Genomic DNA, 16,880 nt, shown 5'->3' with positions numbered 1-16,880 from the left:
CAAGGTGAATCAGTTATACATATATATACATATATATAGCATATATACAGTTATATATATATACACATATATATAGCATATATACATATATATAGCATATATACAGTTATACATATATATACCCCCATATCTCATCCCTCTTGCATCTCCCTCCCACCCTCCCTATCTTCTTTTTTAATTATATGAAAAAGTTTAGATAAGACTGTAATTACTCCTTGCATATTTGTTCTGATTTGCATATAATACTAAATGTGACAGGCTTTTTTTTTTTTTTTTTTGGTGGGTTGATTTAAAAATACTGACAGAATTGTCTTATTAGATATAGGGACATTCAGGTTCTCTATCTCCTTAGCGTTCAAGTATTAATACAAATCAAGACAACATTCTGCTCGTGCCTTTAATCCTTTCTCCAAAAAGAAGGACTTTCAGAATTTCCTTCTCACTGGGAGAATTCAAAGAACACAAAACAGACAAATGGAGTCTAAGCAATTTGAATAAATGAATTCATATTTACATTTATTGTAAAAGTAAATAGTATTACTCATATACAACCATTAATAATGGGAAGTAGTAAAACATTGGCTTGGAACTAGCCTTCAGGGATAAATATTTAACCCCATTTGACATTCTCTCATGATTTATTTAAGCTTAAAGGACGCATTTGGTTTGGAATTAGGGATAGACATGTATATAACACAATTGAAAAAATATGATCAATGGAATAACACCAACCAAGGGTAAGGGGTTAGTTGCCACTGGTACACCACAAGGCTTGCCTGGCCCCATTGGGTCTACCTTTTCATTACCGTTTTAAAATGAAGATAGAGTGATTCTGTTCATAAAATTTACAGATGACAAGAACCTTGGAAGAATTGGAGATATATTGAAATGGAGGATCATTATCAGTGAGATCTTGGCATGCCAAAGAAATGAACTGAATCTTTTAATAAGTATGAAGGGATAAAAGTAAATATTTACATAAGGCTACTTTTTGGTACCCAGTATTAATTTACAACACTGTTGGCTACAGTCCTGGATTTTCAGGTTATCTACTCCTCATCCATATGGTTCTGCTGAGTTTACTATCAGCTCCTGCTCTGAGGGTGGCTCATGACCCTAGTCCGGCCAGTTGAAGTACTGTATCTCCCAGCAGCAATGATAGATTCGTTCAGAAATGGGCATGTGGTCAAACAGGGACAGTAAGACTGGATATGGAGTTTCTTTTTCTTAACTGGTATTCATGATGATGTGAGCTCATGTGAGATCTCATGATGAGAGAGGCCCATTATATGAAACATGAAAGTGAAACCAATCCACAGGAAGCAGAACCGAGTAATGACTTTTTGGGACCACATTTGAGTCCTGAATCAATCCATATGGGAAGTCTGATACATTCATGCATTTTTCAGTCATGTGTGCCAGTAAGGAGTTCCTCCTCCTTCTTCTCCTTCTCTTCCTCTTCTTCATCATCATCATCAAGCTATTTATACCTGGGTTTCTGTTACTTAAGCTATAACTAATTGGTAAAATGGGATAATAATAGGACTTCTGTTATGGAATTCTTGTGGGGATTAAATGATTTAACCAGTATAAAATGCTTAGTACAGCATTTGGCATAAAGAGAGCATGAAATAAATTCTAGCCATTGTAGTTATTACTGTTATTATAATTATTATTGTTATCACTGAATGGATGACAATTTTGTGGGGATTCAAGCACTGCCCGGGTAACTGAGCTGAATCAACCTAAGATTCTACAATTTTACAATTCTAGTCTAATAAAAGCAGATCAAATCAAATAACTCTAACACTTTAGCATTTTCTGCAGAAGTAGAAAAATGGGAGAATAAGGATTAGGATAATATAAATCAAGGAGGAAAATCGAAAGGGGAGAAAACTACATGTAAAGAAAAAAAGAAATCCCAATGATGCCTCCTAAGGCTGTTTTGCAGGGGATATATGACAAAGATTTGCAGAGCAGGAAACTTACTACTCAGAGACACAAAGATCCCTTCCATTTTGCAAATCAGAGTTTGATAGGCTTATGTGAGTGATTGCAGAGTTTTACACACACATCAGTCCTAAAAATCTGACCCTGAAATATTTAGTCCCAACCTTTTATAGGTTAAATTTTCATTTATTTTATGATGATTTTCATAGTGCCAGATCAAATAAACGAAATCATTTGTTTATTTTAAATACTAGCCGTTAATTCAGAAAGCGTATTTTGCGTTTCAAAAGATTTCTTTGTCATTGAAAGTGCATTTCAAAAAAACAAAACAAAACAAATACATGAGTTAAGTTCTTGGCAGGTGCAAAGAGACAATTCCATTTTTTTCCCTCATAAATCAGTTACTTGCAAGTCTAACTATCATGGATTTAAAATGTGTGGCGTGTGTGTTTGTAATTTCTATAAAATGTGTACCAAATATGTAGTCAAGGTGGTGAAAAAAGCATAATTGTTTTCCTGGACTTTTAACAAATTTAGATCATGCATAAAGAGGAATTAGCAGTTCAGTCCTGTAGCCAAACCCCACTGTCATGGTTGGGGTTCAGACAAACTGGGCATCTGGCAGACCACTGGGGTGGCTGGTCAGATGTCCAGGGTTGGGGGCAGGTACTAAGAGCTCTTCTTGGGAATGTCTGGTATGGTGAACAAAATCTTGGTCCTTGGTGGGCTGTAGAAATTTTGAGAACTGGTGGACTAATTTGTTACTAGCCTGACTCTTGGGTGGATAGTTGAGCCCAGGGAAGAAAGAGAGAGTTTTAGATCAAATGGAACAACATATTCTACTGCGAACTCAGTACCATACTTTGACACTGGGAGCCAAGCAACCTTGCTCTGGCTGTCTACCAAAGCCTAACACAAAGGGGAAAGACAGGTTCTCTTCCCCATCCTACCACAGTGGACTGAGGACTGGTGGCTTCTGAAACTTCAGGGGTAACAGCACAAAGGGACAGAGGCTGCCATCCCAGGCAGGACAGTGTGGGGCAAGTCCATTCCTGGGGCCTCCATGGTAGCAGTCCACAGAGTTTGCTGGGCTCAGAGTGGCAGAGATGGGCATCACCACACTATGCTGTGGCAAGAAGAGAATACTGGGACCTTTCAGAAATACTTGGTCTGGGAGCACTTTCCAGAAGGCGGATGCTCCATTTGAGTATGTGGGCCTGTGGCAGTCAAATGTGGGCCAAGATACTCATGGACCTCAGACATTATATGGCTGGGGATATTTGGGTACCTATCAAATAATACCATACATTGCTCTTTGATCCCAAACCAAAAACAAACAAACAAAAAAAGGTTTCTGATAGATCTAAAACCAAAGGAAAACAATACAAGAAAAGAGAATATTCTGACTGCACTAACTTGATCTCTTTCATACAAATATGAAAACATTAACAGGGATGTCCTCATTTGATACTCTATGGTAGTATTTAACACAATTATAAATCAGTCCCAAATCGTGTTCACATTTAAGAGGTCTTTACACATTCTCTGGTGTATTTTATCTAGCATTTTGTGCTTTTGGAAAACAAAGGATGAAGAGCTTTTCCATCTGCCACCGACAGCAGTGGGACACATTCCACTTAGTACAGACAGGTTCTGCACAGTTGGTAGTTGGACAAGATTACCAGAAGCACGGAAAACACAGTTCTCCAAATGAGACACGAAGAGTTGAGAGGAAGCGTGCGACTCATCTAATGAGTCCAAAGAATTCATCTGCCTGGTGAAGAGACCCCGACTCAGCCAGCTCAAGTAACCTTATCCATGTTCCCCAGCCACCTAGTGGCAAAGCAGAGAATCTAACGTACCTCTCAATACTCAGTCTTACTTTCCACAAACCATAACTGCTTCATGAAAATACTTTAAAATGATTGTTAAAACACGTCCCCAAGCTCAGCCGTTGCACCATACCTTGGAGTATGCTCTTTACTATAACCTCTGTGTGATCGGCCAGGAGGTCTGCCTTGGTAATTGCAGCCAGGGACAGGTAGTTGGACATATTCCTGCACAGTTCCTTGTTGCCTCTGTGGAGGAATTTCACTGCAATAGGGATGGCTAATGCCATCACAGGGGGCCGGTTGTAATTCTGAGGAAATATAAGAAATCAACAAATAATAAGTGGTTCATTCTTTATTCATTTATTCATTCATCCGAAAAATATTTATTGAGCTAAGCTCTCAGAGTGCAGCTGTGAAAACACAGGGCCCGCCTTATTTTCCTTGTATTTGGGAACTCTGGGAACTCTTGTTCTTGTTAGGGAGACTTCGAGGCAAACTGGCGCTTAATAGCATAGGCTAATGAGGGCCATGATAAGGAATGTGCAGGGGGATAAGGGAGCAAAAAAGGAGCGCTTAATCCAGTCTGAAGGGGGTGTCAAGGAAGACTTCCTGGAGGAGGTGATGTCTTCCCTGAGACCTGGTGGATGAAGAGGAAATGGCTGGGAGATAGCTAGGAAAGGAGTGGACAAAAGGAAAAGCGTGTGTGAAAGCAGAGAGGTGAGAGAACTTGTGCATCTGAGGAACTGTAAATAGTTCAGTATGGATGATGTGGGGTACACATGGGAAAGCTGGGGTAGGAGATGAGAGAGGGGACTGGAGAGGTAAACAGGCTTGATTATGAAAGGTCTGGCACCATGCTAAGGAGTTTGGAATTGATCTTTAGGGTGATCAGGAGTCACTGATGAGAGGAATAACTTAGATTTATACTTGAGAAAAAAAACCTACGGAATGTTGAATCAGTTGCTTCCTGACTGTATGTTAAAAACTAAAGTTTCGACTGAGATTCGGAAGGAAAAAGATGAATGAACGTAAGGCTAAAAACTAAAGGAATTCTGGATCCTGAAATAATTCTCTTTTTGATGTACTTTGTGACTGAACATCAATATCCTTACATACACAATAGTGCCATCAGCATTCAATTACCTAATTAGGGAATACTATTTGGAAAATACAAATTGTTTTCTTACAAATGAATGATATGTCTTCCCTACCATTAACCATTCTAACCATCAACCCCACCCCTTAGGCTAACTATAAAGCAAAAGTTGCACAGTGCACAATTTGTTCAACTTTACATTACTACATTAGAAATAAAAAGTTGTTGTTTTTCTCTGACCGTTCATGTGAAAAATGCGTCTATCTTTCTACCCATAGATTATCCCCTCTAATACCTCCCACAATTCTAGGTTTATGGCAGGTGTTCAATAAACATTTGTCAAGTTGAATAACTAATGAAGAAAATACAAATCTATAGTGGTAGTTATGATTGGGAACACAATGTGGTGGGAAGAAGGAAGGGCAGGTGATGGGGTTGGGAAAGGGCCTGCTCGCTCCCACCTTCTTGCTTGGGTCACCAACTGCCAGCAATGGCCTCCAGTGCCATCCATTTTCAGGGCTAGTTGATTGGGCAGGTGAGTTGTTACACACTCCTTAGCAAATAGGACTTCCACGGCCACCTCCCAGGTACTTCTAATGAAGGCATTTACACCCTTAGCTTCACGGGCCGTCAAATGACTCAGACGCTGACCAACCAGAGAATCACATTTCCAAATGATAAGTTCAGGGATGGGCAAGTTACCCAATTATAATGCAGAAGCCATTCAAGGGCTCTGTGAAAGAGACTCTCTCTCTTCTGTTGTATTCAAAATGCTGAGAATGGAAGATCAAGAGTAGCTGTCAGGGCTTCCCTGGTGGCGCAGTGGTTGGGAGTCCGCCTGCCGATGCAGGGGACGCGGGTTCGCGCCCCGGTCCGGGAGGATCCCACATGCCGTGGAGCGGCTGGGCCCGTGAGCCATGGCCGCTGAGCCTGCGCGTCCGGAGCCTGTGCTCCGCAACGGGAGAGGCCACAACAGTGAGAGGCCCGCGTACCGCAAGAAACAAACCAACAAACAAACGAAAAAAACAGTTTGCCACAAATAAACAATACAGTAAAAAAAAAAAAAAAAAAAGAGTAGCTGTCATTTTGTGACCTCAGTAGGAAAGAATCTGTATGAGATTCAAGGCAACATGGATCTATCTGAGACAAGTTAAGAGAAACATGGTGGCATCATTTGAGCCCCATGTATTAGGCTGTGCCTGAGGCCAGTTCTATCCCTAAATTTTTCTAAGTGAGCCAGTTAAGTCTCTTATGCTTAAACTTTTTTTCTTCCCGGTCCCTAGAAACAAAAATAGACCTGATAAATCCATAATCCATTCCTGTAGTTCCACCCATTTTTCAGACTCAAGGATCAGTCTGACTCCTGAGCAGAGAAAATAGGTATTCAACAACCTAAGTTGATGTCTCACCATGAAGTCAGCCATGATGAAAGCTCTGACCCTATTCCTTGGTGACGAATCATGTGTTTATGTATCAGTTCCACTCAGTAAGTCTCTGTCTTATCCTTCTTAGAGTTCCTAACACCATCTAACTATCAGAACCAGGGCCTGCAGCCAGACTTCTCTCAGATCAGGCTTTATCTAGAGTGTCTCCCCTCCTGGTAATTTAACTGTGCCTGATTAGACTGGGCCACTATTGGAGTGATGAGCTGTCAGGCATCCCTGGGAGGCTGGCTGCTCCCCACCCTTCAGCATTAGAAGTCTGCCTGTGTACTTGGCCAGGCCTTACAGAACTGTTTGCATCCACTGAGGGAAACTCACACCGAGGGATTTCCAAAAGGCTGGTGCATGATCAGGTAAGCCAATTTACTCTCTCACAGTGACAGTGTTTTCAGGTCAGACCCTTTCACACCATTAGGAAATCAGGAGCCAGATTACTAACCAGAATGTTCACTCATGGGCACAAGAGCAGATCAGAGCAAAGGAATATCTTGAGGGCTATTTCATCTACGCCATGGTGAAACCTAACGGTCCTGCCCTACAGCCGAATCCCCATGTCTGGTGATTGGAACTTTCCTCTCCATCAGATTAAGTCTCTACCCACCCTTCACCCCCACCCCCAGACAGTGCTGAGGAAATGTGTCAAAATAATGACCTCATACTGAGCATGCTCTTTTTGTTGACATGCACTTCAGACATGTGGTGTTTAGGAAGCCCGAATGATTTGTCGATTTTCTCTGTTATAATCTTGTTCTATGCCCGCTCCCTTAAGGTTACACTTCAGTTATACTCCAATTTGAACAGAGTATTTCCCAAACGCTTCCGTCTCATCTATCAATTTTCTTGGGTTGCCCCAATCTCTCCATAGTGTGTAGATTTTTGCTAGTTTACCTTTTACATGACATATCTTTGTCCCTGTCATGGCTGCCAAAGCTGTAGTTTTGAGAGTGGAACACAATCACACAATTCTTCTTAGAGCTTTCCAACAAAGAATATCATGGCCCAGTTACTTTATCTTTTCTGTCTTTAGCCAAAACAACTTGCAGCTAGAGAAGTATACGCCTTCCATTGGAGGAAAATGTCTCTAAGCATATTTACCTGTAACGTTTTGAGAAACCACGATGGTGGCATTGGAAGTACAACTCAAGTGTTTCCTACTAATTGTGAACACTGACAGGCATAGTAAAAGATCAGTGAAAATCATATTAACAGCAACTAATGTTTTTAAACCTTGGGAATGAGCTAACGTTTGCCAGCAACAATGAAAGAACAGGCTGTCTTAACCAATTTGGTCATATGTTTTTTACAACAATTCTAGATGTCTTAGGGAAAAATAGTGGGCAGCTATTGAAGTCTTTGAAGTGTGGTTCCACGTGAAAATTATTAAAAAAATTTTTAATGTATAATATCATTATTAAAAAACAAAACTATAACACACTCAATTTTTCTGTTTTCCTCCCACATATGTCATCTGGAAATCTCTCAAATGAGAAGAGAAGTGAAACATTAAGCAAAGAGCAAACAGTTCATATAAACACCAAGTAATTGCCACCAAAGGCTCTCAATCTCTAAACAGCATCTAGACAGTTCCTAGTGTCTCAAGAGACCATGGGCACTAGTGACAGCAACAGGATATGAGTGAGGGGTTGGTAGGCCAAGGTGAGGCTGGGCAAACATGGGTCCTATGGACCTCCTTCTAATGGCTGAGCTTTGCTCTCAGGTGAAGCAAAAGGATTTGCTAATGCAGTAGATCTCAGGCCCCTGAAATTATTTTATCTCTATGATTATCTGGATCCCAGGAATGCTAATGGTATACATGCAGACAAAGCCCCTGTGATTGCTCGTACAAATAAACCACTTTAACAGCAACAGTTAATGCCAGAGCTTATGCTACATCTTGTCCCTCCATGCAGATGTGAGCATGATGGCATGTGTATCTTCTTACGCACAATTCAATACTCAGTACTCAGGGGAACAATTCAGTGAAGTACAAGGTAGCAATAAAGACTTGCTCATAGGGACAGTTATATCTAGCAGTAGAAGCAAAACAAGAGGGCTTTGTTCTACAGATGCCAAGAATTCTATTTCTTGACTAGATTAGCACCAATTTGAGCTGTTGGTGGAGATTTTCCTTTGGAAAATGCACTTTGGGAAGGTTTCCCAGTGTTTTATAATTGAAAAGAATAAAGCTAAGTAAAAGAGATAGATATCTGAGGTGATAGCAACTAAAAAGCTCTTTGGTCTCAGGCCTTGAATTCAACTAAGAGCCGTAAAAGAGTAATCTCAAGAAATATTAAATACCATATATTAAAATGGTTATTTTATTGTCTTTCATCCCCATCATGGATCAGATAAATCAAATTTTGGATTTATATATAAAATGCTTGGTTCTTAGAAGCATGGCTATATATAAAATCTAAATGGCATCCACTTAAGTTTTCCCAGTGTATTTTCTGACAGGCAATAAGGGAGTGGGTCTCAGGAACCTGGGGGGTAGGGGAGTGTCCCAATCTCCTCCCATTTCATGCCCCTGTCTTATGCAGCATTAAGTGAGGAAATGGTACTGGAGCCCACTCTGGGGTGAAGCACGGCTAGTACAAAAGCCAGAGGGCAGTCAGGTCTCCTGAGCTACTCATGTGTTCATTTGTCCATTAATTAATTCATTCAGTAAATATGATCTTGAGCACCTACTATGTGCCATTCACTGTTCTAGGTGATGGGACCATATCAGTGAATAAAACTAAGCTTCTATTTTGGCCAGGGGGAGACAGGCAATGAACGATGGCTAAAATAAATAATTAAATGACAAAGTGTTGATGCTATTTTAGAGTTTCCTGCAGATGATAATGATGACAATACCAACCAGAGCTAATCCTCATACAGCACTTCCTGTGTCTTAAATATTTTATGTCTATTTTTTAATGTCTATCCATCTAATCCTCACAACAAACTCATGAGGCAGCTACTCTTACCTTCATTTTATAGATGAGGAAATTAGGGCACAGAAAGATGAAATGCCCAAGATCACCCTGCCAGTAAATGGTAAAGCTGGGATTGCCTATTGAATAAACTTCTAGATGAACATGACCAGTCCTGCCTCTGAGAGCTGAAAAGGAAATGCTCTCAACATTGCCTAAGGCATTTTGCATGCCAGCCAGGGACAGATTTTGAATCTTCATGCAGCATTAACTGGGGAAGAGGAAATAAGAAAACTGAAGCGTGGAATCAAGGTGAATGGATAGTGGGGGGTCCTTCTATAAAGAAAGAAAATCAGATACTTTCGCATTTTCCCACAGTGAATTTGGTGGCTATTTCATTCTTCCCTCCTCCCTGCTTTGGCTATCTCCCTCTTCAAATGATCATCAACAGTGTGAGAAGATGTGGAGGAAGAGATAAAAGCCAGAGCTTACTTGGCATTAGCTCTGCTAAGCGATTTGGTTGGTTGGGGAAGAGGCTGAAACCACTATAACTTGTACTGAGGAGAAAACCAGGCATTGGCTCTCAACATCATGATGGTTGGTCTGTCAGTTCTCTAGAATTTCATTCTAGCCCATCAGTTATGTCAGTAATTACAACCCCCTTGAGGTGCATGTGTATTTTCTTCAACCCTCTTCAGGTTTTGATTTATCCTAGAATGTAATGTGCTTTGTGGAGGGGGAGAGGGGTATCTACTCTTTCAGGATTTTTCTACAGGCAAACAAATAAGCATCGGCCAACTCCATATAGAACCCTGGTCAGAGGAAGCTGTGGTTTGAAATAGGTACTTCCAGATAGTGGCTGGATCACAAATGGAGATTGCTTTTATAATAAAATTGTTCTTCGTGAGCAGCAAGTATTGTTATGCCCATTTTACAGATGGCAGAACAGAGGCTTGGAGAGATGAAATAACTTGCCAATCTCTCACTGATACAAGACCAAGAGTATCTGATTCTAAGGCCCTCAAGCTCTAAAGCCTTTTGTTCTACCTCTCAGCATCTCCTAAGGGAGTCAGAATTTCAGACTAGGAGGTGATCTGAGAGCTCACCTGATTCATCCTTCATTTTACAGAAGTCTAAAGACACAGGGTGGGATGGCAGGATAGTATCACCCACCACAAAAGAAACCAGAACTCACAAGTGCATGCCTCATACATGTACAGATTCTGCATTGAGGAAGGTATAGAAGGTGAATTCTGAAAACTTTAAAACTATTTTGAGGTAAATGTTGCAAGTTCATACAGTTAGGACCAAGAAAAGAAAGCAGTATAACCACTAATTATTAAAAGTAGAATAGGGGGCTTCCCTGGTGGTGCAGTGGTTGGGGGTCCGCCTGCCGATGTGGGGGATGCGGGTTCGTAACCCAGTCCGGGAGGATCCCACGTGCCGCGGAGCAGCTGGGCCCGTGGGCCGTGGCCACTGGGCCTGCATGTCTGGAGCCTGTGCTCCGCGGCAGTGAGAGGCCTGCGTACCGCAAAAAAAAAAAAAAAAAAAAAAAAAAGATATAAAAGTAGAATAGGAATGGTCATCTGAAGTAGGTTTGAGTGTAGGTTGAAAAAGGAAATTTAGGGAAAAAAAAAGGTTTTTTCTTGTGTGTGTGTGAACATATTTAGCTTCAAATGACAGCAAAGTGGCCAGAAAAAAAAAAATGTTTAAGAATACGGGCAGAAGAACTGGTGGGCCCTTGCTTGATCAGGTTGTGTGAGGCTGGGATTGCTTATCTTGGGAGGTAAGGTGGGCGGAGAGGGAATCTTTGTGTGTGTGTAGCTAAAAATGTTAAGTGGTTGACTTTAAAGTTGACCTACTGTTTTATTTTACTGAAAAAACAAAACAGAATATGAGTCATCTGGATTTCTACATGTTTCCCACAAGAACCTATTTTACAAGTAGGACAAAATCTTCTTTTCAATATTTACCGCAGGCCAAAATGTTCCCCTTAAAATCTGATTGAAAGCTAAATGCCAAAGCTGCAACCACAGGCTTGCCTTTGGTTCGTGGGAAATGACTTTCTGGGACCACACCCCTAGGGGTAGCCTGGACAAATTGCTGCACTTTGCTCTGAAAAAGGCAAGTTTACGTTTAGGGCTTTCCATCTTCCATTATTACACCTTCTGCCTGCTCAGAGGGCACACAATGGACGCCCTGTGACCACACTGGCCCTACAGGTTAGAATCTCCCACTCCTGTGACTCACTTGTCCCTCTCAACCAAGACGCCTAACCCTTAGCCCTTTTCTCTGTCCTTTCCCAAAATGTCAGTGCTTGTCCTCAGGGCCCTGCTCTCAACAATCTTACAAACTCATTCTCATTGATCAGCAGTGAGTTTCATGTTTTTATTTGCTCCCCACCATCCCCTTTTTAAAGTAGGAGACATAATGCCTTACCCAGAATGAAACACCCCTTTATGTTAGACTTTGGGGCATTTTGGAAGGTCAGCCTGCTTAGTTCTCTGATCTGGGTCTCATTTCACAAATTTGGACTTTTGTACAATCTGTTTTGTCTACTTGGAATGTTCTCTCACTCCACTTTTCCTACCTGGTAAAATTCCCGATAATTGCTCATAACCCTTTCAAATTCGATCTCCATCCAGAAAGCCTTCCAGACTCTCTAGAACTGTACCAACACAGGAGCCGAGTGAACCTACTGAGCCCCTGAATTGTGACCAGTGCAAAGTAACACATGCTAACACACACAATGGATTTATGAGACTTAGTAGACAAAACAAGTAAAACATCTCATTAATTTTTACACTTATTACATGTTGAAATAATGTTTTGGATATATTGGGTTAAGGAAAATATAATATCAAATCAATTTAATCTGTTTTCACCTCTTTTTAATATGGCTATTAGAAAATTTTAAATTCCATATGTGGCTAATGTTTGTAGCTTGCATTGTATTTCTGTTGGACAGTGCTGCTGGAATCTAGACCAGTGGTTTTGAAATCACAGGGGGAGCTGGAGAATCGGGCTGATTTATGAGTTTCTGTCTGAATGTCTGTTGGAGTGGCACTTTGGAGTGAAATAATCTAGGTTTCTGATGTATTTCAATAACATAGTCAAGAATAATCAACAAACTAGTGGTTGCCAGTGGAGGGGAGGAGGGGCGACATAGCGGTAGGGGAGTGGGATGTATAAACTATTGAGTGAAAGATAGGCTCAAGGATGTATTGTGCAACACTGGGAATATAGCCAATATTTTGTAATAACTATAAATGGAGTGTAACCTTTAAAAATTGTATAAAAAATAAATAAAATTTAAAAATTAATAAATACTCAAGATAAAAATAGAAGAATAATCAATGAAGAAAAGGTGTGTTAGGTCTTTGTTATTATATCCAAAAGCATTAATTTTCCATTAATTTCGCTGAAATTCCCATTTCCTCCCCTCCCATCTCTAACCCTGGGGACAAAGGAAAAACAGTATGATAGTGTGTGGAGACTCTTTTGTTCAGTTGACCAGTCCTGGAACTGAGCAGACAAAATGCAATATGCTTCAGTTAAACACAGACAACTGTGAGGAAAAACAGAAGAAAGGAAGCTAATATTAGCTGCTACACACAGTGCTAAACACTTTAACATAGCTGGAATTTCCTGACCTATGCTCAATAGAACACTAGTTCTGAGGGATGCTCATAAACGTTGTGTTAGGGTGAGATGGGGAAGGAAGTTACATGGTCAAATCAGACTGCAAAATGCTGTTCTAAACAATTAACCAGCTTTCTTTATTGCAGAACTTTTCAGAGCTTTTAATGTGCTATGAAACATTGTGACAGCTCAAAAGGGAAAAACTGAATTCAGTGTTTCCCAACTTATTTGACCACAGAATTCTTTTTAAAGAAACAACTATCAACATTACTGGTTGGTAAAATTTGTCACAATGTCACTTCATCTGCATTTTGTAGGGAGGAAACCGTGGCTTAGAAGTTATGTGACTTGTCCAACATTTTAATTTTAGGTAATTATTTCATGGCTAAGCCAAAATTCCAAATTCATGTTTATGCCAAAGGAAAGAACTTAAACATGGTCAGAACAGGCAAATATTATTATAATGGAAAATTCACAGTACATACAGAAATGCACTTAAAAATGACTTAGCCGCTTCTCTCCACATATTCCAAGCTCACTGCCCCTCAACTCAGACTCTACCCCCTCTTTGGTCTCCTTTTCTGAATTTTCCAATGTTCCTCATTTGGACCTGGACACACAGTGCTTTACTGTTAGCTTTTTATATGTACACGTCTTATCTCTCCAAATAGATCAGAGCTTGCTGTGGTGTTACTTTGAATTCCCCTCAGTGTGTCTTGCATACAGTAGGGGCTCAGTACAACCTTCCCGGTTTATTAATTACCAGCCTGCTCAGCTTAGCTACTGATGGTTGGTGGTGTCTTTTTACAGTATCTGAATGCTACAGAAACATTGGCTCTCGGTTCAGAGACACCACGTGCTCACCTAAGCTGCCAAGCCGGTCTCAAATAGCATGATGCTGAACACTGACGTACCTGTAAAATGCAACTCATGATATCAGACGCGATTTTTGCGTGGGGAGTGTCTTCGTCTTTCCCGGACGGTCTCAGGTTGTGTTCCAGGCAGGAGTCCCAGAGCCCCACAAGGGCCTTTGCATGCTTTTCAATCGACTCTGTTTCTCTGATGGCTGTTGTGATTCGTGTGATACAGATTTCAACCACTGCTTGGTCATTGTTATTGGTTTGGTAATCCTGTTTGAAAGAAAACCTTCATGTTAAATAATACTCTGGAAAGTTATCCTTTGAAGGACCTACAAAATATGAACTCAGTCACTTAGCAAATGGGTGTGCCACACTGCGGCTTTTAAAGGATGAGGTTGTAAAGCCCAATGCAATACCTCCTTCTTTGGAGATGAGTACTTTGTGGACTAGGCAGATTTGCAAACGTGCTAAAATGGAGCAGGTTTGTACTATCCCAGATACACAGACAGGGAGCAGAGAGAGTCCAAAGGAGCTTAATTATTCACTTGCACGTGGGTTCAAATTTCAGGCTATTTCAGTTTCTAAGTTCATTAGAGGTCAGGGTTTACTTTTTGCTCTGACATTTCAGCAACTTTTGTGAAATGTTTCAAATTACTCGCCAATTTCCCCCTCAGGAGTGTTCTCTCTCTTTCTGCACCTAACAGAACTTATCATTTCATCTCTTCCTTTTCAATTCAAATAACTACCAAGTCCATTGTAGCTCTCCCCAACCAAATTTCCTTCCATTCTCCTATTTTAATTCTTCCTCAAATACCTAATGATCTTTATGGAGAGGTAATATGACCCTTCAAAAAATCTAAATGTGAAAAATAGGTCCATCACTTTAACTTGGAAAATCGGCCTGTGAACTCTGTGTGGTAGATTGGTAAAACTGAACACAAAACAGAGCAGGGAAGAGCTTAGACTCTTGCACCGTCATGTGCCATTAGAGCCAGGAAGTGGTGGGGCTTTCCTGTCCAACTGCAGGCTCTAGCTTGATCTTTTTTCTACTCTTACAACTAATGTTGCAGTAAATATCTTACGCATGAAGCCCTCTCCATGCTGTAGATTATGTATAGTCCAGATTCACCAGAAGTGGAAATTTCTGAGACAAAACTCAGGAACATTTTAAGGCTCATGATACATACTGCCAAACTATTTTCCAGAAAGGTCTTACTGATTTATACTCCCATCAGTTGGGTTAAAGCGAGCTCTGCCCACTGTACCTTTGCAAGAACACAGTATTTTCAATTTTTGCTAATTTGATCGGTGAAAAACAGTATCTCATTGCTGTTTTCCTTGGAATTTCTTGATCAGAAGTAAGGTTGAATATTTTCACACGTTTTATTTGTCATTTGTATTTCCTCCTTTGGGAATTGCCCACTGTATCTTATGTCTATTTTTCCTTAAATGACTTCATTTTTTTTTTTTTGGTCCTTCTTTGGTGAAATAATATCTTTTTCTATTAAGGATATTATGTCAACCTTTGGCATATTGGTTGTGAATATGTACCCTTGTTACATTATTTTTAGTTGTTTTGCTGCTCTTATTGACATGCTAAGGTTTTAGATAGCCAAATCTATCAGTCTTTGGGGACTTTATTGTTTCTCCTTTTTTAAATTGGAAATTAAAGTTAGTTAAATTATTTAGTTTTTTGAAAAGATAATACATGGACATGGTACAAAAATACAAAAGACACAAGGAAAAGATTTACACTGAAAAGTTAGTCTTCCCTTCACGTCAGTTCCCTTCCCTGGGGAAACCATGCTCACCAATTTCTCACGTATTTGACAGATGTACTCTATGCTCATACAAATCTCCATCTACATGCACTCCTTCCTTCCTCCCTCCCTCCCTCCTTCCCTTTCTTTGTGATTCCTTTAATAGCTTTTTATTAACTTCATGTTTTCTTTATTCAAAGGTTTAATAAAAATTTACCTGGAGACTTCCCTGGTGGTCCAGTGGCCAGGACTCCACACTCCCAACGCAGGGAGCCCAGGTTTGATCCCTGGTCAGGGAACTAGATCTCACATGCCACAACTAAGAGTTCACATGCTGCAACTAAAAGATCCCGCACGTGGTAATGAAAATCCTGCATGCCACAACTAAGATCCGGCACAGCCAAATAAATAAATAAATATTTTTTAAAAATTTACCTGTATTTTTTCTACATTAAAAAAACAACTCAACAACATTTAATGTTTAGTATTTTAGAAATTAATCTTTTAACCATTCACTTAGCTCTTGAGTCTATCTGGCATTTATGGAAGTAAGTAAAGATGTTCATTTTCTATGAATTAGCTCATCTAATTTTCCCATCATTATTCACTGAATAATGCATCTCCTAGTTATTGTTTTATGTGTATATCAGGTTCTAATTCAGGGCTGTCTCTTCTGTTTACTTGTTCAATTTTTTTTTTTTTTTTTTGTCTCTCGTAAGTATTTGTCATAGGCTTGCTCCATTAAAGCCACAGCAGTGCTACCTACACACAAACCTTGCCACAGTCCCAACTGGTGGGTTCCAGTCCGCGGTCTCCTGGAGCTGAGGCCTGGCCGTGCCACCAGAGGCCTCAGGATCAGCCAGTCTTGCCTGGTTCTCTGTTCATGCCAGCAGCTCCCCACCCCTACCGGAGGTGCCCCCGCCGGGTAGTTGGAAGGCCGGTGGGAGGAATGCAGGCCGACTTCCGGCCTCTCCCCACCGGAGCGGAGCCCTGGGGGGCTGGAGCCGGCTCTCCCAGCCCCTCTGTGGCTGCCTTGCTCCTGGGCTGCACTGGAGGCTCCTGCCTGGGCCGGGAAAGCGAGGGCAGGCCACCCCACCGGGTCCTTCCCTGTCCCGGCAGAAGGTGCTGAGAGTCCAGCCCAGTGCAGAAGCCACCACTCTGCCTCCCTTCTGGGAACAAGCGCCCTTCTGCCCCAGCTGCCAGGAAGCCACTTTAGGGAAAGATGGTCTACCTTCTGGGCCTTAGAGTTCGTTTCCTGCCTCTGGTTGTGCCCCGCGTAAATGCAGCACCTGCCACTCCTCAGGCCTTGCTGAAGAGTCCCGGGTGCCGTGTGCTGGTGACCGGGTGGCCCTGAGGCGAGGGGAGTTCACCTGTAGCCACCTG

The 16,880-nt window shown here is 41.1% G+C and overlaps 1 protein-coding gene across 1 annotated transcript in view; it reads right to left on the bottom strand.

Moving 5' to 3' along the window:
* The window catches only part of VEPH1 (ventricular zone expressed PH domain containing 1), a 213,639-nt gene that overhangs the window by 169,729 nt on the left and 27,030 nt on the right, over positions 1-16,880 (bottom strand). The window contains exons 3-4 of the mRNA XM_030842369.3: positions 13,792-14,007; positions 3,916-4,090 (exon numbers count right to left, since the gene is read on the bottom strand). Of these exons, the coding sequence (XP_030698229.2) occupies positions 3,916-4,090; positions 13,792-14,007 (391 nt within the window). The remainder of the gene's footprint in view (positions 1-3,915; positions 4,091-13,791; positions 14,008-16,880) is intronic.

This window comes from Globicephala melas, chromosome 4, assembly GCF_963455315.2.
Source record: "Globicephala melas chromosome 4, mGloMel1.2, whole genome shotgun sequence".
In the NCBI taxonomy this organism is placed as follows: Eukaryota; Metazoa; Chordata; class Mammalia; order Artiodactyla; family Delphinidae; genus Globicephala; species Globicephala melas.
Note: the sequence above shows the minus strand (reverse complement) of the source record. Positions and strands in the feature narration are given on the sequence as shown.